At 43.2% G+C, this 27504-nt stretch overlaps 1 protein-coding gene across 1 annotated transcript in view; it reads left to right on the plus strand.

Moving 5' to 3' along the window:
* Rgs6 (regulator of G protein signaling 6) overlaps nt 1-27504 on the plus strand; it is a 524737-nt gene that overhangs the window by 355589 nt on the left and 141644 nt on the right. Inside the window, exon 3 of the mRNA XM_051148667.1 lies at nt 1658-1757. Coding sequence (XP_051004624.1) covers nt 1658-1757 — 100 coding nt within the window. The remainder of the gene's footprint in view (nt 1-1657; nt 1758-27504) is intronic.

Genomic DNA, 27504 nt, shown 5'->3' on the forward strand with positions numbered 1-27504 from the left:
GCACCCATCGATGTAACCGATGCTTCTGGTTTCAAACAGCACACTAGATCAAATGCATAGATTACTTTTAAAATGTGACCACCTTTCTAGCAATAGTTCTTCTGCCTGTTGATGAGTGATACTCAGGGTGGCTATTTAGTTGAGTTTAGCACAGAGTTGAGCAGTAGCTGAGGTGGGTAATGGACACAGGGGTTAGATTCCTTCTTAGACTGTAATTATACAGAACTCAGACCATCAGGCTGCAGGGCATGACTCTCCTGCCTATGAGCTACTCATACATGTGAGGGGCTAGGGTTAAGGATTCTTTCATAGTCTTTCATTCATTCATTCATTCATTCATTCAGTGGTGCTTGGGATGGACTGAATACATTCTAGACCTGTTTTCTGCCTTGGAGTTGCACCCTTTGCCCCTCTTTCTCAGTACTTTTGCAGGAGAGTCAAGAAATCTCCAGGGGAGGGCAGCCTCCACATTTGGCTGGTTTTCTGTGACTCTTGTTGTGAAGCAGAATTACTCAGGGTTAAAGATGCAAGCCCTGGAATTTACAACTAGACTCTAACTTACCTATGCCACTGGGCATCTGTGGGACCTGGTGATGGCTGTGACAGTTCTTTAACCTCTGTCGTGTCCATTGGTGTTTGTTACAGATGTTGTTTCCCTCTCCTGGCAACCAGAAGACACGTCCCGGCAATGGGTCCTGGTTTAGGTGGTGTCTCGTGTCTAGCTCTAATCAAAGACTTGTGAGCAAGTGCATTCTATGTGTGTTGAGATAATGTATATTGAATGCCTGGCAGGCATTCTTACTGGTCTCAGTGGTGGCAATGGTCATACAGCATGTCCTAACTTTGCATCTAGCAACACGTGTGTTGCCACCAGAGCAGTTATTAGTCCCACGTCTTTGAGAAAAACCAGTTACCCTTGAAACCTTCGACATCACAGCATGACTAACTAGAGGAAATTAAGTTATCGCTTAAGCTTCTATCTTTAAATTGTGTGATCCCAATAAGGCCTTACTCAGGAAATCTCCCTAAGTTCAAAGATATTTCTATTGGTTACAGAACCAGCCTATGCCCCTCCTACATGGTGATAGTTGCTCCACTTCCCCAAACAAAAAACTCCATATCCTTGTTGCAATCTATGTCCTATTCCGAAGACTTCTGCCCAGGAAGTGGCATCTGGCTTATGAATTTGTACCTACAGGCTTGTGTCCTCCTTAGTCTGTCACTTCTATGTTCCATTTCCACCAATAAAGACTGCTGCCACTGTGGTCTCTCTCCCAAAGGCATTCCCACCTACGCTGCTTAATGATTATGTTAACAATTTAGGATAAACCTTAGGAAAGGAAATTTACTTTGAGTATGAGGAGAAATCTCATCATGTACATATTGTTGCTCATGTTGGATCCATCAAGAACCCCAGTGCATTCTCCCTCTTTCCCTAAGTGCACTAGGGGCTTGTTCCTACAGAACATGCTCTGACCTCCTCACACCGAGCAGACACAGGTAGTGTTTCCTGACTGACTGGGTGGGAGTTTTTCCCCGATGCCTCTGGTTAGCACTCATGTCATACACACCGGGCCTATTTAGTAAAGGCTTCGTTTATTATTACAATGCAAGAAAACAATTAACACCTCTTTTCTTCGTCTTCAATCTCTTTCAGATCGAGGACATCATCACAAAGATGCAAGATGACAAGACGGGGGGTGTGCCCATCAGAACAGTTAAGAGCTTCCTCTCCAAAATCCCCAGTGTCGTCACAGGTAACACATCCTTTACAAGGTGTCAGGGGCAACCAGAATGGCTATTAAAAAGCTGTCTAGAGAATGGCATGGGTGTGTCTAGGGATCCGCATAGTAACATGAGAACCTTCTATTTGGAGCTTGACTCAAATCTCCTCCCAGTCTTGGTTTTGTAGCAAATGCCCACTCTCTGCCCATTACTAAGAACCACTGTAGTGTGATGAGCCTGTCAAGTGTGTGTGGCGCCTGCCTCTGGGAGTAGATGAATTCACAGCTTCGCAATGTGGCCTGTGGCTATAAACAAATGCAAAAGTGCTCATAAAAATTAAGCAGATTTCATTTTGTTGGGGGTTGTTTGTTTGCTTGCTTCTTTTGGGGAAAAGATCTTACTATGTAACTCAGGCTGGCCTTGAACTTGTGCCCTTCCTGCCTCTGCCTCACATTGCTCGGGTAACAGGCGTGTACCCGCATGCCTAGATCCATTTAAACATGTTTAAAGGAACGTTTTAAGAAATTCTTCGGTTCACATTCTATAAAATGTTGTCCTCCAACTCCTTCTTAAAAGTTTTACAATCTTGCTCTGCATTCTGTTGCTTTTTGTGGTTTAATATAGCTGAACATGTTTCTTTAAAAATTAATATTTTATTTTTAACTGTGTGTGTGTGCGCACACATGCATGCACACATGAATAGATGTCCCTTTAAAAGCCAGAAGAAGACATCAATTCCCTTGCAGCTAGAGTTACTGATAGTTGCGAGCCTGCCAGTGTGTAGATGTGGGAACTGAGTTTGGGCTTTCAGCAAAAGCAGCCTGGACTCTCAACTGATCAGCTGCTGATTATGAACTATATTACACTCATGTTTATAGTTCAAAAAAATCATAGGGTAATCACATAGCATCTTGCCTTATAAATAACATCAGTATCTTAGAGTTCCTTTATTAAGTGCTAATAAATTGAATTCACCTCCCTGTTTGCTCTCTATTTTGGTTAAATAAGTCATTGATTTTCTTCATAGTTTTCTTATAGAGGTGTGTATCCCTTGCTCTCCAAACAAGTAAGTGAATTTAGGCAAAAGTTTGATGACTCCCTCATTTCCAAACTCTAGTTGTTTGCTTTCCAAAATTCAGGAACCATCAGGACTTGTTGTTTGTCATGCACCATAATGGTTAAAACAATAATTTGAAATATGCTGGTGGTGCCAGTGCTGGTACGACCTGTGGCAGTTGGAAGGTTTTCTTGTTGCTGATGAGAGTGCAAAATGTTTCAGCTACTCTGAAAAAGAGCTTGTCATTTTCTTAGAGATGTAGACACTGCTTATGCCTCCTAGGTGTTTACGCACAAGTTATGAAAACATGTCTTTGTGATAGGGTTTCCCCTTTTAGATCAAACGGGCCTTGAACTTGCCTCAGCCTCCTGAGTACTAAAATTACAAATGTGTGCCATCATGCCTGAAAATAAATGTACCTAAAAAAAATAAAGATATATTGTATTATTCTAACCTACATTAGGTAGAGGAGAGTCCCTGTCCTAGTGTATAGACTTGAGGAGGTTGTAAGTTTGAGAAAACATATCCAAGAATAGTGTGGGCTAGGCTAGGTTTGAGGTTGGAAAGCACATTGAATAGTCCTGTCTAAAACACAGTTTGAAATAAAGGCTTGGAGATCTGGAGACATTTTGTTGGAGTCACCATGCCCAAGGTCTTGACAGGGCACTCCCAGCATCCATGTGTTTTTATCTATAAGGCGCCATCTACCTAGTTAAGAGATCACCTGCTTTCCTGCCCCTTCTGTGATTTGAGGGTTGAAGTTTCCCCCATTGATCTATCAAGTAAATTATGTTCACTGCTGCTCCTTTTAGGAACACCTTCGTAAACTCCTGGATATTCCGTAGGTAAAGCTGACAAATGCCTGGTGTCCCATCTATGTGTAGATAGGTTAGGGTTGTGGAAGCCCCAAAGGAAATGTGCTGAAATAAAGAGGCAGGCTTAATTAGGAGGAGGAGATAAAAGACCAGCCATTCACCCATAATCGCATTCTTTAAAAGTGAGAAGTGGGGAGCTACAAAGGGGAGACTTAGCAAATAAATGCTCCTGTGGGGGAAATGCGTGGGAAAATGAGGAGGGAAGAACAAGGTCAAGAACGAGGTAGAACCCAACATTAGATCATAACTAAGGCTCACTGGCTCGGCAAGCCTCATTGGCATGGCACAGAGCCACGCCACACCAGCTCCCCATCCAGAGGTGTAGATTCTAAGCAAGATGTCCACAAAGGTCACTTCTTTGTCATTCTAAAACCCTCCTTTCTGGACAGCAGCTAAGCATCCTCAGATTTCCTTTTTTTTTTTTTTTTTTTAAATAGTAACTGGGTCACAAAGATGATAATTGAAGCAAGTGGCGAGATTTCCAAGCTCCCAGTTTCCAACCCTATCTATACCCCCCACTGACCAGCGGGAGACAGACAGATGATCCTGGGCAGGATGCCTGCCAACACCGTGAAAGCAGCCATATCCCACAGCCTTGCCCAGCTGTCATGGACAGCCATCCAAGATAATTCCCCATTACCTGAATGTCGTAAAGAATTTTCAGGAGATTTTGGAGATTAATCTCCTCCAGGCTACTCTCAGAAACTCAACTCCTAGCATGTAGGAGCCCTAAGGGACATCTAATCTCACTTTTTTTTTTAAACAGGCAAGAAATGAGTCCCAATGACATGATGCAGTGTGTTTAAAAAAAAATCAGAGCTGGAACCCAAACTAGAATGTGGGTTCTTTACCCATTGCAAACCAACCCCATTGCCTCATGAATAGAATTATAGACTCTTTGGTCACAACACTTTCTTGAAGGTGCCTGATGCATTTCCCTGAACAGGTGGACCACTTGTGTGGCTTATTATACATACAGTCCCAGGGCACCCTCTTAGGCTTGGACTCGGAAATCTCTATTTTCAGCATCTCCTCAGGTTGTCACTACGACCTGTCTACATTTGGAAGCAGGCTAGGCCTTGCCAAGTTCTCCCAGCTCCTGCCTTTTAAATAACCTCCCGTAATGAATGCCCTCACTTCTCATCCCATCTTTGGACAACTTTGACCTTTGAAAACTTCTTCCTTATAATAAATTGAAAGTCGCCTGGTTCACTGTTGCTTCATGTCATTCATCTCAGTTCTACCTCCATTTCCCAGGCAAAGAGAAGAAAAATGGGCTTAATAAAAATTATACTCACTCTGCTCTCCTTTAGAATGTTTTATTCTACAAATAATTTCTCAGAGAATATCCCAGGTATACACATGCACTTTTTTACCCACATCTCAACACAATTTTTCCATGTACGTTTCTCTCTTTCATAGCCCACAAGTTCTTTTCTCTGAGCTTGCTTTAATAGTAAACATTTTACAGCATGTCCATTGCCCCTCTTGGCAGTGTGGTTCAGGAGAGAGTGTTCAAGGCTGCAAATTGCTTGTGTGACCTTGAGCTGACCACCAGCCACTTCGGGCATCCATTTCCTCTTCTGGATTAAGTGTTGTCTAAGGTCCTTCTCACTCTAATCTTTCATGACTCCACAACCACTATGGACCGAAGAAAAGACTGGGCATCTTCCAGCCCAGTCTAGGAAAGTGAGGCCTAAGTTGCTCTTGGTTCCACTTTGACTGCCCTGACCGACGTGACGTGGCTAGTGCACCTTTTCTTCTCCATGCCTGAATTTTTACTTTCTGCTTAAAAGGCTCATTTTAGTAACGACATCCTGAAATGTGTCAAGTTGTAATTGTAAAAGGAAAAAAGCGAAACCCTGATGTTCTTGCCCTTTGTGTCATTAAAAGCTTGCTCTAAATGTCACACTAATTCATCTCTCTACATTTCTCCCTGCTTGATTTTTTTTTCTCCTATGAGAAGAAGTTGAATGAAGGACAGCTCATTTATTAAACGTGAAAATACATCACACAACCCACTAATTGTATTCTAAAGCTCATCTTTAAACATTTCTACACAGAAATCTTTTAGAGTGAGATAAAATTTGAGATGGAAATGAAATCCAAATACATTGGCGTTGACTCTGAGGCAACGAGCTGTTTGAAAGAAAGAACCAAGACACTAAAATGGGCATCTGTGCCTTGTCCCTGGGTGGTGGATGGAGGTGAAACAATGGCTTCCGGCTTCCTTGAGCCCACTGCCTTCTCCACACACTACAAGGGCTGCAGGAAGGAAGACTGACAAAATTATTTTATTTATATAAAACCTGGGGTGCGATCTTGAACCTATCTCTCTGTTCCTAAGACACCCTTTTCTAGATGCAAGGGTCTCTTTCGCTCACTCAGTGTCTTCTACAAAATTCTGCCCTCCCTAAATATTCCTCAGATATGTGTCCTTGCAGGGCTGTTTTTCCTGAGAATTAATAACAAATAGAAACACATGTTGAGCTTATCATAGGTAACATCTGTTGACTATTAATCTTGCCTAAAACCTTCCCATCTCAACACTAACATGTGTAAATGAACTACTGAGATTCAGGAGTGAGAACAAGGAATTCTTTGGAGTCACCATCAGTCTGTTTCCTGATGCTAATCTGGATAGCTGAGGTTGGTCAGATTATTAAGGGGGTAAAAAGGTTATTCTGGCCCACAGATGGAGGCCAGAGTCAAGGTACACCACTGCTAGCATCTTGGTAGCTTCTGGTGAGGGCCTCCTCTTGCTTCAGGTCATGGGGGAAAGTGGACAGTAGGTATGTCAGGAAGAGGGTACAAGGAGCCAAATTCACACACCAAGTAGCCTGTTCCATGGGAGCACATTACTCTCTCATCCCTGCGGTTTCTCCCTCCTGACCCAGGCCCCACCTCCCATCACTGCTACAGCAAGGGAGCAAGTTTTCCCAACAGGACTTTAGGATGAAGAAAAGCAATTAAAAAAAGCAAAACAAAACTACACAGTTAAACTATATCTGCTTTTCTAAGCAATGCTCCCCGGATCCAAGTATTTCCTCCCACTAAACAAAGTGAGGAGGGCTACAGCAGAAACACTGGGGAAAATCATGGGTACAGGAAGGGGGTGTTGACTCCCTTTCCTGGCTGGATTCTAATTGAGCTATTGAGCCCATAGCCCTTGCTTCTCTCTGATGCCTAATAATAATAGTAATGATGATGATGATGATTGATGATGACGATGGTGATAACTTCATGGAACATCTGTCAGGTACATCTTGGGAGTTTGTGGGTATGCTTCTGAAAGCAGAGACCTATGGAGTAAATATGGTACACAGAGCTACGTGATACAAGAAGAAAAACATGAAGCGCTGGAAGCCAGGATCCCTGTGACCATCGGAGGCATCAGGGAGGGTCCCCATGGAGACTAGTGGAAAAAAGACAGAGTGGAGAGATGAGGCTAAGTCTACAGATTTTACTGCAAAATCCTTGGCATGGGTCTGGTAGGAGAGAAAAAAAATTTAAGGGAAAATAGAACTTGGATTTTAAACTGGACTACCTACAATTAGATAGCAAGCTAAATACTTGGCCCGTGGTGTTGTTAGACAGTAGGAAAGGAGATTTGGCTTTTTATAAAACAATTTTTGAGGAAAATAATTAGCAAAAAGGAAAGTCATTTCACAGCAGGTCTGAGTTCATACTGTTGAAACTAGATACACACTGTCTAGAGACAACAGGAGGCTTGGACTTCTATGTTTAGTCATGTAGTCATCTAGATGCCACACAGCACTGCTTGGTGCAGCTCACTGAACTGGTTACAATTTTGGGGACATCTTTAGAGGCCATGAACTGGGAAGCAAGAATCCAGTAGGTAATCCGGCACAAAGAGTAGCTTCTTAAAGAACAGCTGTCCACCTGGCAGGGGTCTATATTTCAAAAGTATGTGTTGGGGGGGGGGTAGTGTCCATGCGTGTGTGTATAAATAAAAAATTAGTTGTAGGGCAGGTGGCTCACAGATGCCTGAGGAGAAATGGTATTAATGACGGAAGTGCCCAGAAGCCTTTGTGAGGAGGGGGTGGTGGGGAAATTGTGTTGGCTTCAACTAGCAATGGAAAGGGGAATATGAGGAAAAGTCTCCCTAGATTATTCCTAACCCTAAATTCTGGTCTCCTCCTGCTTAGTTCATCCCACTAATTCTCTTGTGGCCCTGACCTCACAAGGAAACAATTTCAAGTCTCTTTGGGATAGCCTTAGGCATCTGGCAGAAGCAAGCACATCTCATTCTCAAGGAAGATGCTTGTTTGCGGTGGCACATGCCTATAATCACAGCACTTGGGAAGCAGAGGCAGGCAGGTCTCTGTGAGTTCAAGGCTAGCCTGGTCTACAAAAGCGAGTCCAGGACAGCCAAGGCTACACAGAGAAACCCTGTCTTGAAAAACTCAAATTATTTATTTATTTAGTGTGTATGTGTGTGTATGCATGTATATTTCCAGGTGCATGTGCATACATGTGTATGTGTGTGTGCACACACATGCACATGTGCCGTGATATATGTGTGTGTGGAGGTCAGAGGACAACTTTCAGGAGTGATCATCTCTCCACGGTGTTGAGGCAGGGTCTCTCCCACTTTCTGCTGCTATCTATGTGGCACATTCCAGGTGAACTGGCCCCATGTGAGCTTCCGGGTGATTCTCCTGTCTGTGCCTCCCATTTTTTAGTCTGACAGCTGAGCCTGCCAACGTGTGCCACTGCACCTGGTGTCAAACAAGGACTGGCATGATTAAACTCGAGTTGTCAAGATTGCATGGCTAATTGTTGATGTTAGAGCCCAAGCTTGCTGTTCTGTTCAGGAAGTTGTCTCTCGTGCCAGTAAGTTCAAGGATCCTCCCTACTTTCTCTTCTAATAGATTTCGTGCTTCTGGTTTTATGTTAAAGTCCTTGATCCCCTTGGACTTGAGTTTTGTGCAGGCTGATAAATATGGATCTTTTTGTATTTTTCTACATGTAGATACCCAGTTAGATCAGCACCATTTATTGAAGATACTATCTTTTTCCCATTGTGTGGTTTTGGCTTCTTTGTCAAAAACCATGTGTCCATAGGTGCGTGGGTTTATTTGTGGGTCTTTGATTTTATTCCATTAATTGAACAGTCTGTTTATATGCCAGTATTATGTATTTTTTTATTACTATTGCTCTACAGTACAGCTTGAAGTCAAGGGTGGTGGTACCTCTAGAAGCTTGTTTATTATATAGGAGTGTTTTAGCTATTCTGGGTTTTTCTGTTTTTCTGTTTTTCCAAATGAAGTTGAGAATTGTTCTTTCAAGGTCTGTAAAGAATTGTGTTGGCATTTTGATGGGAATTGCATTGAATCTGTAGATTGCTTTTGGTAAGATGGCCATTGTTACTTTGTTAATCCTACCGATCCATGAGCATGGGAGACCTTTCCATCAAGGACCTGGAGAGGACAGGAGCTCCACAAGAAGACCAACAGAGCCAACAAATCTGGGCCCAGGAGGGTCTGTGGAAACCGATGTACCAACCAAGGATCATGAGTGGAGAGGATCTAGGCCCCTCAGCTCAGATGCGGCTGATAGACAGCTCAGTCCCCATGTGGGTCCTTTAGTAAGGGCTGTCCCTGCCATGGACTCTGGTGCCTGCTCTTCCATCTTTGTCCTGATGGGTCAGCCTTGCCATGTCACAGAGCAAGAGGATGCAGATAGTCCTGATGAGAACTAGACATTTTGATAAGGAGCCAAAGGAAATATCTGGAAATAAGGAGTATAATAGTTGAAAATAGAAAGGGAACAGACACACCTAATCCCATAGTGAAAAAGTCACATTTTGACATAGCTAGAAAGAGAAGTGATGGGCTAGAGAGATGGCTCAGAGATTAAGAGTACTGACTGCCTTCCGAAGGTCCTAAGTTCAGTTCCCAGCAACCACATGGTGGCTCAAAACCATCTATAATGAGATCTGGTGCCCTCTCCTGACCTGCGAGCAGAATACTGTATATATAATAAATAAATAACTCTTTAAAAAGAAAGAGAGAATTGACAAACTAGAAAACAGAGCAGACAAAAGTGCTCAGAATGTGACTGAAAAGACATAAATAAATAATATGAAGAGGTTTGGAAGGAAAAACTGACACATTGTAGCACCTAATCAGATTTGTGTGTGTGTGTGTGTGTGTGTGTGTGTGTGTGTGTGTGTGTGTGTGTGTGTGTGTAGGAAATAATAGAGAAAATTAAAAGGGCCACTCTTCCCACATCATCTCTTTTCTCTGTTTCAAGTTAACTCACAAATCCAAACAAGGTGAAAGGAAAGAAATTCCTATCTAGCTGGTGATGTCAACTTGTAGAACACAGAATACCAAAAGAAAATCTTCAAAATAACTAGAGAGAAAAGACAGATTGCCTGTATTTTTAAAAATTACACAGGTTATTTCTGTGTGAAAATGGAAGCTATATCACATTGGAAAGGAAGAAAACCAGTGCTTAGAGAAAGCAAGAACTAGGAATGCTATATGTAATAAAACTGTCTTTTAACAACAACACAAAATTATTATACAAGAAATAAAAGCAGTGTGTTACCTTTTCTTTACCACAGAGATTTTCAAAGGATATATTTCTGAAATACTGGGAAGTAAAGGCATACAAATTGAGAGGCGTTGGTGGGTTGTCATGTTCTAGGCTGGCACTGCCCAGGATAATAGACAGTGTCCATTTATAAATAACTTTGTCAAATATTAAAATCTATATTTTAATAATAATTTCAGACATTGATAAAAATTAAGAGCTTCCATTTGTCATAAAATACCATTTAAAAAAGCAAAAAGAACACTGAGTGTGGTGGCTCAGGCCTGTAATAATCTCAGCATTTAGGGAGACAGAGGCAGGTGGATTGCTGTGAGTTCGAGGTCAGCCTGGTCTACAAAGCAAGTGCAGGATAGCCAAGGCTACACATAAAAACCCTGTCTTGTTGGGGTGGGTGTAAAAAAGCAAAAAGGGGTCACAAACTTGGAAAAGACATTTGTAACATGGTATAACAAAACATTAGGGTCAGGAATATATGAACAATCCCTATAAATTGAGGTACTAACAGCACTGCAGGAAAAAATGAACAAAATCACAGGCAAATATTTTATAGAAGAAGAAATATAAGTGGCCATTAACACATGCCACTTGCTCCATGGCATCGATGGCCTCAGAAATGCAAGCTGAACCTATGGAAAGACACCATTTCAACTTGCCAAATGGCAAAAACTCAAGGTCTTTGTGCCAAGTACACACAAGTCCTTGTGAGAAATGCTAATGTGGGGCTGGTCGGAGTGTGAATTGGCAACCCCCATTAGACAACACATGGTGACAGTGGCTGTTCACACTGAACTCATCCATATTCATGAGCTGTTGTTTTCACTACCAGGGATATGGTATGGCCTAGGGAAGGCTTTGAGCAAGTGTTCAAAGACACTTGACTTAACCCTACTGTATGTGTCAGCAACATCTGGGAACATCTGGGCAAGGCTGTTGGCTGTGGTCAGAAAAAGGGAAACATACGGTCAAAGAGTAGAGCCGGGCACAACTGGGAAGGCCAATAGCTCTTAGCAGGGATGCAACTCAAAAACTAAGTAGGAGGTAATAAATAAGAAAGATAGAAAACATACCATGACCCCATTTGTGGGGAATTCAAGCATAGACAAAATTAAACAACGTGTTTCTTTTTTTTTAATAATTTATTTATTATTACTTTGTATGCATTGGTGTTTTGCCTGCGTATGTCTGTGTGAGAGTATCAGATCTTGGATTTACAGACAGTTGTGAGCTGCCATGTGGGTACTGGGAATTGAACCCGGGTCCTTTGGAAGAGCAGTCAGTGCTCTCAACTGCTGAGCCATCTCTTCAGCCTAACAATGTGTTTCTTAAGGATGCTTATGTATTCGGTTAAGAAGTAGAACTGAAAACTTGAATGGAAGGGATAGCTCTTGTAGAAAAGGCAGAACAATAATACTAAAGGGCAGAGGCATCCAGGTCTCAAAGGTATTCAGACTTTATTTCTCTGGATAATTAAAACATGGTGGTCATTTTTTTATAATTTTGAACTATGTCTTTACAGAAATCTTTTGTATGCACTGATGATGTATTTCACAATGAAATTGGTTTCAGGAGTTTATGACTGAGAAACTACAGATTTGTGAAAGTTGTGTGTCCATGGCTTACATGTACACAGTTGTGGCTGACCGCACACAGGTGTGGTCATATCTGTACAGGTGAGGAAGAGAGAGTGGCATTAAAAAAACATACAAAGAAACCTGTACCATGAGGTCACTCTAAACGTGCATACTCAGTTCTGAAAGATGATTTAACTTTGCTGTGATTTTGCTGCATTAATGATGATTTTTCAGTAGGCAAGGAAATGTTGAAAAAACATTCAAATGTGTGTATTCTTGAATGGGCTATATTTGTGTGCCTTGTGTTGTGTTGGTTTGTTGGTTTGGGGGTTGTTGTTGTTGCTGCTATTGGTTTTATTATTTTATTGGCTTTTTTATTTTATTAATTATTCACTTTACATCCTGGTATAGCTCCCTCCCTCCTCTCCTCCTGGTCCCCACCCCCTCCTTGTTTCCCCTACAACTTCTCCCTTGCTCCTCAGCAAAGGGGAGGCCCCGTCACCCCAGCATGTCAAGTCACGTCAGGACTAAGCACATCCTCTTCTCCTGTGGCCTGTCGAGGTAGCCCCACCAAGGGAAAGTGATCAAAAAGCAAGCAAGAGAGTCCATGTCAGAATCAGCCCTGGCTCTCCTTACCAGGGCACCCACATGAGGACCAAGCTGCCCATTGGTTATACCTGTATAGAAAGCCTAGGTCCAGCACCTGTATCGAAAGCCTAGGTCCAGCCCAGAGCTTCAGTCTCCACAGGTCCCCTGGGAGCCTAGTTAGCTAGCTCTGTTAATCTTATTGCGGAGCTCCTTCCCCCTCTGAGTCTTTCTATCCTCTGCACCCCATGACCCCCACACTCTTCCACAAGACTCTGTGTACTCTACCCAATGTTTGGCTGTGGGTCTCTGCATCTATTTCCATCAGCTGCTGGGTGGAGTCACTCAGAGAACAATTATGCTAGGCTCCCATCTACAAGCATAGAAGAGTATAGTTAATAGTTTTAGGGGTTGACTGTCTCCCATGGGATGGGCCTCTGGTTGGGCCAGGCATTGGTTGGACATTTCCTCAATCTCTGCTTTATTTTTGTCCCTGTATATCTTGTGGGCAGGTTAAGTTTTGGGTCAAAGTTTTTGTGGGTGGGTTGGTGTTTCCCTCCTACTAGGAGTCTCAGCTAGAATCACCCTCATATCCTCCCAGGAGCCTACCCTGTCATGGAGACTCAGCTTGCCACAGAGAAGCCCCCGCCCAAGGTTTCTCTTCTCTGTGCTGGCCCTCTGTCCTCCTCCATAGCCCCCACACACAGAGTCTGATACTGACCCTCACTTCTCTCTGTGCTCCCTCTCTTGCCGTGTTCTTTCTCTTTAATTGCTTCCACTGTCTGTTATATTTCCACTTCTCAGTGAGATTTAAACATCCTCCCTTGGGTCCTCCTTGTTAATTACCTTCTTTGGGTCTGTGAATTGTAGTATAGTTATCCTGTACTGTGTGGCTAAAATTCACTTATAAATGAGTACATACCATGTGTGTCTTTCTGAATCTGAGTTACCTCACTCAGGATGATCTTTTCTAGCTCCATCCATTTGCCTTCAAATTGCATGATTTCTTTGTTTTTAATAGCCAAGTGGTATTCCATTGTGTAAATGTACCACAGTTTCTTTGTCCATTCTTCAGTTGAGGGACATCTAGGTTGTTTCCAATTTCTGGTTATTATGAATAAAACAGCTATGAACATAGTTAAGCAGGTATCTTTGTGGTATGATGAAGCATTTTTTGGCTATGCCCAGGAGTGGTATAGCTGGTCTTGAGGTAGACGATTCCCACTTTCCTAAGAAAGTACCAGATTGATTTCCAAAGTGGTTGTTCAAGTTTGTACTTCCACCAACAATGGAAGAGTGTTCCCCTTTCTCCACATCTTCACCAGCATGTCAGTCACTTGTGTCTTTTATCTTAGCCATTCTGACATGTGCAAGGTGGAATCTCAAAGTCATTTGATTTGCATTTCCCTGATGATTAAGGACATTGGACATTTCTTTAGATGTTTCTTGGTGATTCGGTGTTCCTCTGTTAAGAATTTTCTGTTTAGCTCTGTACCCCATTTTTAATTGGATTATTTTGTTTATTGATGTTTAATTTCTTGAGTTCTTTATATATTTTAGATATCAGCCCTTTGTCAGATATATAGTTAGTGAAGATCTTTACTCAATCTGTAGGCTGCCATTTTGTTCTGTTGACAGTATCCTTTGCTTTACAGAAGCTTTTCAGTTTCCCGAGGCCCCATTTATTCATTAAAGCCTGAACTGTTGGTATTCTCTTCATGAATTTGTCTCCTCATTAACTCAAAAAAGTCAGTAGCCCTCCTGTATGTAAATGATGGATGGGCTAAGAAAGAAATTTGGGAAACACTACCCTTCACAATAGCCACAAATAATATAAAGTATGAAGGAGAGATAAACATGTTTTTGTTTAGATCCCCGGGGTGGGATGAGAAACAGGCTTGTGAGAGAGAAGATGATGTTTATCCCCTTAGAAGTTGAACCACTTTTTGGGGGAGTTTGACTGTTACCAGCTGAAAAATATTCTTGAACAAATTGTGAGAGGAGATATAAATATGAGCCAAAAACAGGAGGCATGGTCTTTGGAGACTTGAGATTGAGTGGCTGTTCATCGCTGGCTTTTGAGAAGCTCCTCAGGAGAACCATTCCAGTGAAGGCTTCGGGGATCTGGGCTTTGGCTGAGGTTCGGGTTCCAGTTGCTCCAGGTTCCAGCAGAAGAAATCCTGCTGATGGCACCAGGAGAGTCGTTCCTGGGAACTAATACCCAGAAGGTTTTGTTGCTGTGTTGTTTAATCTTCTTTTCCTTAGGTTTATGCTAGTTGGGTTATAAGGGAGATATGCTCATTTGATAAGTTCATAATAAAATATATTTTTTAAGAAAATTGAGCCTACAAAAGTATGCCTGTGTAACTCTAACAAAGCAAGTGAAAGACCTGTATGACAAGAATGTCAAGTCTCTGAGTAAAGAAATTGAAGAAGCTATCAGAAGATGGAAAGGTCTCCCATGCTCATGCATCAGTAGGGTTAACACAGTCAAAATGGCCATCTTACCAAAAACAATCTACAGATTCAATTGCAATTCCCATCAAAATGCCAACACAATTCTTTACAGACCTTTAAGAACAATTCTCAGCCTCATTTGGAAAAACAGAAAAACCCAGATTAGCTAAAACAATCCTATAAAATAAAAGAGCATCTAGAGGTACCACCATCCCTGACTTCAAGCTGTACTATAGAGCGATAGTAATAAAAACTACATAGTACTGGCATATAAACAGACTAGTCAATCAATGGAATGGAATCAAAGACCCAGAAATAAACCAAACTTATAAACACCTGACTTTTGGCAAAGAAGCCAAAACTATACAATGGAAAAAAGATAGCATCTTCAATAAATGGTACTGGTCTAACTGGATATCTACGTGTAGAAAAATGCAAGTAGATCCATATTTGTCACCCTAAACAAAACAGAAGTCCAATTGGATCAAAGACCTCAACATAAAGCCAGAAACACTACATCTGTTAGATGAGAAAGTAAAAATTACCCTTGTTTTTATTGTTTTTAAGGCTTTTTTTTTAGTCAGGGTCTCATATAGCCCATCATGGCCTTGAATACTCTATGTAGCCAAAGATGACCTTGATCTCTTGTCTCACGCATCCAATGCTGCTAGTACAGGGTTATATTATGTATTAGGGTTTTCTAAAGGAAAAGAATTTATAGAATGAACATATATTCATATTTTATATATGGGAGATTTATTAGAATGGCTTATAGGCTGTGGTTCAGCTAGTCCAACAATAGCTGCCTTCCAATGGAAGGTTGAAGAATCCAGTAGTTTTTCATTCCATGAGTTTGGATGTCTTTCTGGTCTTCAATATGTGCCAGAATTCCAAACAAGTAGGCTGTAATGTCAGTGAAAAAACGGACTTACTAGAGGGAGCAAGGGCAAGCAGGCAAGAGATAAGCTTCTTTCTTCCATGTCCTTTCCATAGGCTGCCAGCAGAAGGTGTGGCCCAGACTAAAGGTGGATCTTCCCACTTCAAAGATCCCAATTAGAAGTGGGTCTTCTCACATCTCACTGCTGGGGAGGCCCGGTGGCACTCAGAGGAAGGATAGCAGACTACCAAGATGAGACTTTATAGCCTATGATCATATAGAGGGGGAAGAGGTCCCACACAGTCACAGACATAGGGGAGTAGAATAGGGTGAAAACAGGAGGGAGGGAGGTATGGGAAGATACAAGGGATGGGATAACAATTGAGATGTAATCTGAATAAATTAATAAATAAAATAAATAAATAAATAAAAACACAGCTCAAAAAATTCACTTCCAATGATTTAATTAAGGAAAAAAAATTCTACTGGTGTGCCCAGTCATTTGGTTTTTAGTTGATTCCAGATGCAATCAAGTCACCTACCAAGAACAGCCATCACACACTGGCATGCCTGGCTGGGCACTGTCTGTCTTACCCACACGCTGTGCTTCTGTAAACATACTGGTAACATACCCCATCAGACTGCTCTCTAGTCCTCCTCCACTTCCTAATAGTGATCACCAGGCAATGTGGAGTATTAGTCCAGCCCCAAGCAAGACTCAGGAAAAGACAGAGAGCTCCATCTTCAGTACCAAGTTCTCTCACCTATGGTTTCTGGATTCCTCTTCTCAAGGATTGATCTCCTGAGGGTAAACCAAGGCAGGGCTGTGGGGGCTGCACCACACAGGCAGGCATTAAAGGGAAAGGGGGGAGAGTCTTTAGATAGTTAAACACATTAATAAGAGTTGCTTAAAGCCTCATTGGTGTTTTATTGTCACCACATGGTTCTAAACAATGGTGGTGTTCAAATATTCCTCCCTTCCATGTTATTTTGGCCCAAGAGTGCATTTAATAAGACCATATTCTACTTGGACAAAAGTGTAGAGAGCCAACAGTTGTGTGGGGTCTCCCAGCATCCTCAGTAATGTGCACTCCTGCCAGTTAGGGATTAGACATTAACCTGTGCACCAGCTTTAATCAGTAAGTTAAACCTCCAGTACTGTACTGTAAAAGATGAAAAATTAGGGTAGGTGATGGGGTCAGGACATCCCTATTCCCTGTTCTTGGTTTTAGGTGTGGCTTTGGTCATCAACATACTACAGGCAAAAACAAAAATCTGATGGTATATGTGTAATGGCAGTCCCTTTGATGAGCTGGCCTTTAATTAGTTACACAGGCAAACTGTCCTCAATTGCATGCATTTGAGCCATGAGTAAGCATGATGGTGTGCATGATCTCAAGCTGGAAGGGTAGGCAGTTTTCTTGCACTTGAGCCAGAATGGGATCATTCTCCTGCAGGCAGCCTTATCATGACACCATGTCAGCTTGATCCTGTCACCTGTGTCATTGCCATGTCATCTCTGAGTACTTACTGGCTGTCTGCTTTGGCCACTTCACCTACCCTCGTCATGCCTCAGTGTCCTTATCTCTAAATTAGAGCTTTTGGTAACCATAGTACTCACTTGATGTGGTTGTTTAGAAGATGAAATGGATTCGTGTGGTTGTCACTTTCACAGGAGCTAGAGCCACCTAGAGACAAGCCTTGGGCATGCCTGTGAGGGGTTATCTACATTAGGTGAGTAGAGATTAGAAGACTCGCCTGCCTGTGGGCAGCACTCCTCCCTGGGCGGCGGGTCTTGGACAGAATATAAAAGAGAAAACACCAGCCTTCACCTTCCCTGCTTCCTGACTTCGGTGCAGTGAGGCCAGCTGAGCCAAAATCAGTCCTCCGTCCCTTAACTCTCCTTTGCTGGGGTGTTTTATCTCAGCACCATGAAACCTGATGAATATATGCACTGTGGTTTGTATGTTATGTTGTGTGCTCACGCTTTTTTTTTTTTTTTTTTTAATATAAAGCATTTAACTTACTCTTCTTTTCCTGTGAGAAATTCTGCTGATTGTCTCAGGCCATCTGCTCAACTCATTAATTCTGTTCCTACAACACGCTGTGAATAAGACTGTGGGGCTTGAGAGCAGAGATGTGCGGCTGTCTGGCTCCCTGTATTTCCTTTGAAGGAAAGCAGCAACCTTCTCTGTTCTGGACGTCTGAGTCTTTGTTCTGTAGGTGGTGTGGCAGGTGCCCGCAGGGGTGCCTTCTCCTCTTGCTTCTTTTCCTTCCTTCCTTTGTAAAGGATGCTCACCTCAGTGCTTTGCCAGGAGCCCTCGGAGAGTAAAGTCCTTTGGAGACTCAAAGGTCAAGCCTGATGCTAAGTCCTTTGCTGTTACTGGCCACTCCTCTGAGGTGTAAATCCAAGGCACCCTGACTGCTCCCTGGAGTGAGGGCTGGAGTCATGCTGGTTGTAGAAGGTGGGGGTGGTGGGGTGGAAATCACTCAAAACAATCCACTGAAATAAAATAAAATAAAATAACAAATCAAATCATGACCCATGATCTGAATTCCAGGTCCCAGAACACAGCCTGGGAGCATGTGGAAACTGTGTTATGAATTGTAACATCCCGAGTGGTGTGAATCGTTCATTTCTCAAGAGCCATATTAATTTTGCTTGGCTATTTGCTTCTTCAACCATTCAGACCCAAAATGTTTATCAAGACTTAGGGGAAAACCACAATAAAACCATTCAGATAGCTCACATTCAAGTTGCTCTTTCTACATTAATGAGAGTAAAGGATATCTCGTGTGGGTAAAAACGTTAGAGCTGTGTTAATTAATGAGTCTGTGTTGAGTTAATTTTCATAAATTCTTTGAATTCCTTGCATATCCTGAAAATTAGCCATAAAAGTCAAGCTAGAATTTAAAACCGGGGTCTAAGGATAGCACACACTTGTGTAATGTAGGAAACTGGAAAAAGCCCTTAAGGAAAGCAAATTACTCCTTAAAATTGAGGACTACCAAATAAAACAGAAGGGTAGTAAAACAGCAAGAGGCGGGGTTCTTAGAGGGAGCAGCTTTTCACATGAGCCACAGAGGTGTCTGTAAATGGCCTTGCTGACCACTCTGTAAGGGAGAAGGAAGAGTGTGAATGAGGTTTTCATTGTGAGTCTTAGTCAACTTGGAAGAAGAAGAAGAAGAAGAAGAAGAAGAAGACAGAAATATAATGCTGCCGCACTCCTAAAAAATGGTCCCCTCAGATCTAGAGTGTTTGTGTGAAAAATGTTCACAGGGAAGACACTGGGGAGGGGGTGAGTAGTGAGGGGGGCCTGGAATGAGCAGTCAGTCCCTGGCTTCCCGAAGGCACTGTGCTCGCCCTCTACACAGGACAGCTCAACATGGTGGCATCAGGGGTGGGAAAGCCTCAGAAACAACAGAAAGACTGGGGCTCAGGGTCCTTTGTGTTCCCATCCAATGACTCATGGGACAATAAGGAATATGGGTTTCCACAAGTTGGCCACGTGAGCTTCCTGAGGTCTCAAAGCTATCTCATGGTGAGGCTGAGGCCCAAGCCAAGCATTTTGGCTCTCGTTCCAGGCCTAAGATGCAGCAACTTTACCCTGTGAGATCACTGGCTGCTCCTTTCTGGGCCTACAGAGAAGCTTCAGTCACTGAGAGCTTTTATCAAGTTTCGCTCTCCAGGATCCTGTCCAGGGTTTAGGAAGCTGGGCTCCTGAGCTGGAAGCAAGGCTGGCAGTGAGACATACCTTAGCAAGTGCAAACATGTGGATCAGTCAACTAGAATCAGCCAACATGCTTGCTTATACAAATTGCCCTTGGAAAGAAATGTCACCATAACTCACAAAAGTGTTAATTGTTTTTCTCTTCCATGGTTCCTCACTAATGTATTCTGAAGACACTGCTACATTTCCAAGTTTTACTTTTATTTTGAAGCAGTTCAAACTTTAAGGAAAAGGGGTGAACACTGTTTTTTTTTTTTTTTTTGATTGCTTCAGTAGTTAGGAATAACAGCTGTCACGTTTGAGAAGTCATTTAGCAGTAATTGGCCAGGGCAAAGGGAAGTTGGCCCTGCTCTCAGAAGGCAGCCATATACATGAGTTAATACTTTCTGATGTACTTTGCTGAAGAACGGCATTGAGCCAACTGGGTGCTGTCAGGAGCGGGTTCTTCCACAGTGGCTGATGAACCTCCCTCCCCACTCCAGGGGCCCTATGTTAATTCACCAAGTCCTTCATCCTTCCATCCCTCAGCCATTCCCTGTTCCTTCTCCACCGCGTCCTCCATCTGTTTAGCATCTTTATTTATTCACTCATTAAACTAATATTTCCTGTGCCAAGTAGAAAAGTTAACAGCCTACCAAAGAGGTGCCGGATGTAGGGGAAACCGGTCAAGGATAAGCAGCCTTCACTAACCACCTGAAGTTTAGGGTCCAGTGGAAGGAAAATATTAGGGAAGAAATCACACAGGTACTAGTGTTCAGAGGAGAGCTGTGTAGTGGTAAAAAGAGAAAACAGGGCTGACCAGTTATCCAAGAAAAGAGAGAAATGCTGGGGCTAGCCAAGAAAGATGGCTGAAAGCAGATATCCAGGCCAAGGGAACAGCAAACGCAAGGAAAAAAAAAAAAAAAGAAGGAAACTGGAAAGAGTGAAGCTGGAGCAAGGACAGTTTGCTCTTGAAAGCAATGATACAAGGATGACCTTGGCCAGGTGGGGAGTTTTTAAAGGCCATAGTGTCTATTTAATCAAAAAAAGTAGATATAGCAGTGAGAGAGAGTGGGAAGACAGATGGGGACAGGACAGAGAGAGAGAGACACACACAAAGACAAAGAGAGAGAGAGACAGACACAGAGAGAGAGAGAGAGAGAGAGAGAGAGAGAGAGAGAGAGAGAGAGACAGAGACAGAGACAGAGAGAGAGGGAGGGAGGGAGGGAGAGACAGAGACAGAGAGACAGAGAGAGAGACAGAGAGAGAATGAGAGAGGTGGGGGTGCAGGCCGGATGGACTTGAGTTGTGGGGACAGCACTTTCATTCTATGTTCCAAAGTCTCTCTATCCAATGAACTTATCTTTAACTGTCTCACTTTAGCTCCTTGTGAATACATTTCCTCCACTAAAACTGTGCATGACTTGGAGAATACTTTGTTCTCAGGTCTCTGAATTCCTGCCCAGAGCCTATAACATGAAACAAGTCAACCAATGGCCTGTGCTATTCTTTTTTCCCAACAACACAGCATAGCAACCACTTTTCTTTAGAACCCTTTCTCGATCTTTTTCAGTGGTATGGATTAAAAAGTCCCTTGGCTCTACTTTAGAGCACTCATTGTGAACAACTGTATCGCAGCATAGTCACGTGGCCTGAGTAAACTTTTTCCTCACACTCAGTGTGCCCCAGCTCGTGTGGCTTGTGAGCGTTGTTTATCACAGAGAATGGGCCTTGTGCAGATCTTGCTGTAGCCAGTCTGTGTGAGGCTGGTCTGATCATGCGTCACTGGAGCTTGAAGTCCAAGAGGCAGGCAGAAAGGGGACTGATTGGACAGGAAGTCCAGGGAGCAGAAGCCTTGAGCTAGGATATGGAACCGGAGCCAGCAACTCTGTGTGGATTACTGCTGTCTCCTGTCTGCATAGCTGTCCTGCAGAGAACACTGGCTTCTGTCACACACCAATAAACACATGCCTGGCCAGGGCTCAGAAGACTACGCCACTGACAAGGAAAGTAGAGTCTTTGCAGTTCTAACTTCTGCCATCACCCAGGACGTGAGCAGCAGAGAAGATGAAGTGCTGCTGCAAGGTTGTGCTTCCCTTCTGCCCCGAGTCTCACTCACCAATGCATCCCATGGTCTCTCGTACCTGGAGATGCCCAGGAAAGGCACTCTGATGAGGATTCTTAGGCTTAGCCATGTTGGTAATCTATGGTCCCCTACAGATCCTGAGTGCTGTGAGGACAAGCATGCAGAGCTTTCACCGTCCTCTCCAGCGGTCTCTGTGCACTGTGGGATCTACCTTCTCCATCCTCTCCCCAGTTTTCTCAAGGAACATTTAGCATTTGGAGCTGCCAACAGGCAAAGGTTGAGAGTTGACAAATTAGGAGTGCACTTGGCAGCAATTCAGACCTCCACCACCAGGAGAGGCCGTGGACATCAGAGACTGGCCAAACCAAACGACATGTGCCAAGCCTCAAAAGTCATACTGCCCTACCTTACAAGCTGGGGATACACTGCATCTCATTGCTCGTTTCCCTTCTACCTGAACGTTTCAAGCCACCATCCCACACAGAAAAACATGACACATTACGGCTCCCACTCTCCTCAGGGTGTTGGGAAGCCATAACTGAACCCACAGTGAGACAGTCTGAGACATAAAATGGAACTTAGGAATCAAGAGTGTGAGTAAGCAAATGGCTCAGTGACCTTTAATCCTGGCTGCAGGTCAGAAGCACACAGAGCTTCCCAGCATTTCCAGTGTCCTAGATTCCAGGGGATCTGGGGTGTGGCTTGGCATCACTAAGTGATTCTATTGTGGGTTCAAGCTCTAGAATTATGGGTCTACTCTCTAATTCTTTTGTTTTTAGGCAAGGTCTAAGTCATAAAGAAATTGAGTGTGCTGACCAGCAGCGCTTACTAGGAAAGGAGCCCACGTCCCCTGACGCTTCCCTCAGGTCTCCATGTTCATAGTGGGAGAAGGGAAAGGAAAAGAGATAAAATGGGGGCTGCGTTGCTTAGCAGAGTGTTTCAGAATGATTCTACCCATCATGGAGGAGCCTTGACACTCCGTGAGTCCATCTCCTTACGATGGACCCATCTTGGATGCAGTATGGTCACACGGTCAATCTAAAATAGACTGGAGCTGAGAGCTTTTGTGACAGCATACTTGAAGAGAAAAGTCAGGGTCAATGAGAGGGCTCAGAAGATAAGAGTACCAGCCACAAACCGGATGACCTAAAGTGGATCCCAGGGCCTACTTGGTGGAAGGAAAGAACCAACTTCCGCAAGTTGTCCTCTGACCTGCACACACACACACACACACACACACACACATACATACACACATATACACACACATAAATACACATACACACATATACACACATACACACATACACATACACCACATACACACACATACACATACACATACATACACACATGTACATACACACTTAAAATGTAATTAAAGTATAAATGTAATTAATAAAATAGGGCAGCATTATTATAAAAATCTGTGTAAATAGCCAAAGTATACCTATATACACTAACCTATTGTCTGTTCTTACTACTATAACTTATTTATTTAAAAACTTAGAGTCAAATTATTGGATATTTTTCATTTGTGGCAATAATATCATGAACCGGGATATTTTTCACTAGCTCTTCCCTTAAAATTTTCCACCAAAAAATGGAGTCTTATTACTAAGGTCCTCATTTTTTTTTTTTTCAATTTTAAAATGTTCATTTTAAAGAATCCAGTAGGAGAGAGGCAAAGAGAAGGAGGAGGAGGGGAGGGCAGGGGAAGGGAGGAGGAGGAAAAAAGAGGAATCACCACCCACCCCCCAGTTCACCATACATAAGTCAATGTGCACATTGTGTATTTGAGGGGAAAGGTACTTACAATTTTTACACTATTACCATAGCAGGATAACACTCTAATGCTTTTTTAAAAATTTATAAACATATGTCATCCGGCTCCATCTTATTTCTATACAAAAACAAAACTATCTGCAGTGACACTGGGGGATCCCTGAACCTCACACAAATATTTCTCTACCATCTAACACTCTCTTTCATTAAAGGAGCCTCAAGAGAGAGGGGGGCTTCTAACTTCCTGGAGTAACAATTATTTAATTTTGCCAATGGCTCTAGTTTATAGTGTATCAAGTGATGCCTTGTGAAAATAAAGGACACTAACACCCCATCTCCCACCCTGCCCCACCCCTAAATTTTCAAAACACCCCCCTTTAATACTTGCAGGCAACCATTTTTAGGGTCTTCTCAGTGCAGGGTGCATTCAGGGTACTGCTTGGCCCTATAGCTGTAAGACAGAGACAGGCAAGATGAAGCTATCACCCATAGTGGTCTTTACAGGTTGTTAGAGTGCCGGGGAGGCTGGGGAGGCTGGGGAGGGGGCGCATAAGAGACTGTTTGGGTTAGTCTACTCACTAGCTGTAAGCCTCCTAATTGCTCGATATTATTTCTGTGTTTGAGTCCTTTCCATGCATATATAAGAGGGGAAGTCTGGCAGACTAGAGATAACCAAGCAAGTCATGAAATGATTCGATGCTATAAATTCATTTCCTTCGTTGAAAATCACCCCGTCCTTCCCGCGCCTCCTGACTTCGTTTCTCCTCTCTGGCGTCGGTCTCCTCTCTGGAGGAAGCTGTGCTCTCTCCTTTCCAGATCCACAAGGAAGCCTCCCGTCACCTTGCTTCCTGGCTGCTTCTGGAACAGGCAGGAACGGAGAGGAGCCTCCGGGCTCAGCCTTTCTCTTCTGTGCAGCATTCCCAGGATGACTGGCTCTGAAAGAGTGTGGCATGGTGTTATGTCTCTTTCTTTTGTTGCTGTTAATGCTTAAAGTTTTGACTGGCTTCATTGTCTTTCTGCCATCATTACCCATTTTATTAAGTACAATTAAGCTAGGAGGATGGAGGGTGTAAAAATCAATCTTCTTTTATCTTTATCCAACTCTAATTTTTAAAATTTATTATTGTTGGTGTGTATGTGCATGTGTGTATATGTATGTGCATGCATGATACATATGTGTGGATGTGCATGCAATGGTGTAGAAGTGGACATCAGAGGAATTACTTCTCTCTTCCACCTTGTTACCTGGGTTCCAGGGGTTGAACTCAGGTCAGCAGGCTTGCACAGCAATAACCTTTACCCCCTGAGCCATCTCAGCCGCCTCGCCACACCCCAAAATCTAATACTTCAAAACAGTGTTATGAGCACAGATCTCTGATGTAAAAGCAAACCAGGATGCATTTCCTGAAGAGGCATAGACATTGTTGAACTTTCTCGCCTAGCTGGACGTGCCAGTACACGTCTAGAATCCTAGACTTGTGAGAAGCAGAAAGATTAAAAGTTTGAGGCCAACTCGGGTTGTATCGCAAGCTTATCTTTAAAACACTCTTCTGCTTCTTGTCATGCCAGTTCAGTGGAGGGTAGGTTTTTTATTCAGTCTCATCAGCATCCCCAGATCTGGCTTGTTTTACTGATGTGCTTCGAAGCAGATGGGAAAACCTCTGTGGATCCACGAGGTCAAGTGGTCCACAATCCTCCTTGCTGCAACACAGCCTCTATCTGTGAGGAGGCTTGGTACCTGTGAGAGCCCGGCTAAGGGAAAGGGCATCAGATGTGAAGAGCTAGTCTAGGTGACTATTCGGGTCTCATCCAAAGGAGTGGCAGAGACAGATGGGGTTTCCAAGTATTCTTAAAGAGGAAGAAAAGGAAACATTGTCAAAACACTTCAAAAAACTATAGAGTAAACTTTCTACCAGGCTAAAGATCTAAAAGCCTGCATAGCATAGAGCAAGGGGGAAAAATAAACACTGGTATCCAACACCTGTGCAGAGAAAGTGTGGCGTCTCAGGGAATATCTGTGGTCAGTCACTGTCACATCCAACAGTTTGATCTGGAGTGACAAGGAAAATGGTGTACCCGTGAAGGTCTCAGGAAACAGATGGCTCCCTGAAGCTATTTGAGGGTGTTTTAATTAAAAGACTATTTTAAAAGGTGTGGGTAACAGATAGAAGAACTAAGTAGAGATGAGCAAGCTAGAACCCACTAACAATGATGCGGGGCGAAGGAACTTATACCAAAAACCCTGAGAGCCCCGCCATGGTTCAGACACGAAGCGAGCTGACTCACTCTCACTCTTCTCCATCATCTCCTGCCTCTGAGGCTTCTTGGCTGAATCAGAAGACACAGGGGAAGGGGCCCAGTGGTCCAGCCCACCCAAATAGCCTCACAGGACTCAGACAAGAGTGGAGGAAGATGGTAGTTCTGCAGAGAAACGTAGAAGCTATCTCTCATAAATGGACCAAAAGAAAAAGAGCTATGGTTATAATAGTTGACGCTAAGGAAGACGGATTAGTCAAGACTTCACACTTGTCTTTCCAGTCAAGAGAATTATCTAAATGTAAAGAGAAGAGTTAACAGTTAAGGGCTAAAAGTGGCCAGAGCACTTCACCAACCTTTCACTTGACACCAGATGATCTGTGGGCCTGTGAATTTTATCTAAGTGTAGGATGGGGAATCCAAGCACCATGGTATCAAACCAACAGTAAAGCTCCTGAGATTAAAAGGATGCAAAGCATCCCAGACACCTAATTCAGAAGGACACTGGCTGATTCCTCCAAAAGCCTGATGGGTAATGAAGCTGCTGGCTGAACAGTAGGGTTAGGTGAGCCCTGGCCGAATAGTTACACGTGAGCATTATCAGTGACCCCTAGACAGCATGAGTCGAGAGGGCCACTTCTCTTAGTTTTTTGTGACTAGCTTGAATTATTTCCCGTTCTGTGGCCTGCTGCTTTGCCCCGAGGATGGTGTCTGTCCTTTGCTGTACAGGAGCTGTTGATTCCCATGATATCTCCGTCTGTTCACTGTTATCCTTAATGTCTGTGCTGGTGGGGTTCTGTCCAGAAAGTCTTTCCCTATGCCAACGGGTTCAAGACTACTCCCCGCTTTCTCTTCTGTCAGATTCCATGTAGCTGGCCTTATGTCGAGCTCTTTGATCCTTTGGAGTTGAGTTCTGTGCAGGGTGGTAAGTATAGATCTGTTTGTGCTTTTCTACGTGCAGCCATCCGGTTTGACAGGCACCTTCTGTTAAGGATGCTGTCCTTTTCTTCCAGCGTCTATTTCTGGCTTTTCTTATTGGGAATCAGGTGTCCATGGGTGTGTGGGCTTTATTTTGGGTCTTCTAGTCCGTTGATCAACGTGTCTGTTTTTGTGTCAATACCATGCTGTCTTTATTGCTATGGTGATGTAGTGCGACTTAAGATTGGGGATGGTGATGCCTCCAACAGTTCTTTTATTATTCAGGATTATTTTTAGATTTTTTTATTATTCTCTCATATTAAGCCAATATGAAGCTGAAAATTGTTATTTCAAGTTCTGGGAAGAATTGTATTGGAATTTTTGATGGGGATTACAGTGCATCTGTAGATTGCATTGGTAGGGTGGACATTTTTACTATATTAATCCTACCAATCCAAGAGCATGGGAGATCTTTCCATCTTATGATACCTTCTTCAGTTTCTTCCCAGGACCATAAACACTAGTCCATAGGGGTGAAGGCTCTATGTGGGCACCAGCTCAATTTCTCTGTGTTCAGTGAGTTGTATAGGTGATATCTTCAGCAATAAGGCCTTACCATCAGTTTGTAAGGAGCAACCAATAGCTTTGGCAATAGCCTGCCTAGGGTTTCCATGGGGCCCACTTGGCCAACAACTCAATTGGATGTAACTCACATCCCCGTACTGAAAGCTTCATTTAGTAACAAAAGATATCTGGTTGGTGCTGTCTCCCGTGTTACTTGGCAATTTCATTTAGATCAGCTTCATATATGTATGCCTCTACTGTATAAGTTTCCAAATGGCCCCTCCTATGGCTCCTGTTTTAGCTGTCCTTCCCCATGTCCCTTCTCTCGTGCCCCTCTTCTCTGCCCCCATTTACACAATGGAATATTATTCAGCCATTATAAAATTAAATCATGTTGGGCACTTTGGTGCACACCAGCACTCAGGAGACAGAGGCAGGCAGATCTCTGTGAGT

This window comes from Acomys russatus, chromosome 1, assembly GCF_903995435.1.
Source record: "Acomys russatus chromosome 1, mAcoRus1.1, whole genome shotgun sequence".
Classification (NCBI taxonomy): domain Eukaryota; kingdom Metazoa; phylum Chordata; class Mammalia; order Rodentia; family Muridae; genus Acomys; species Acomys russatus.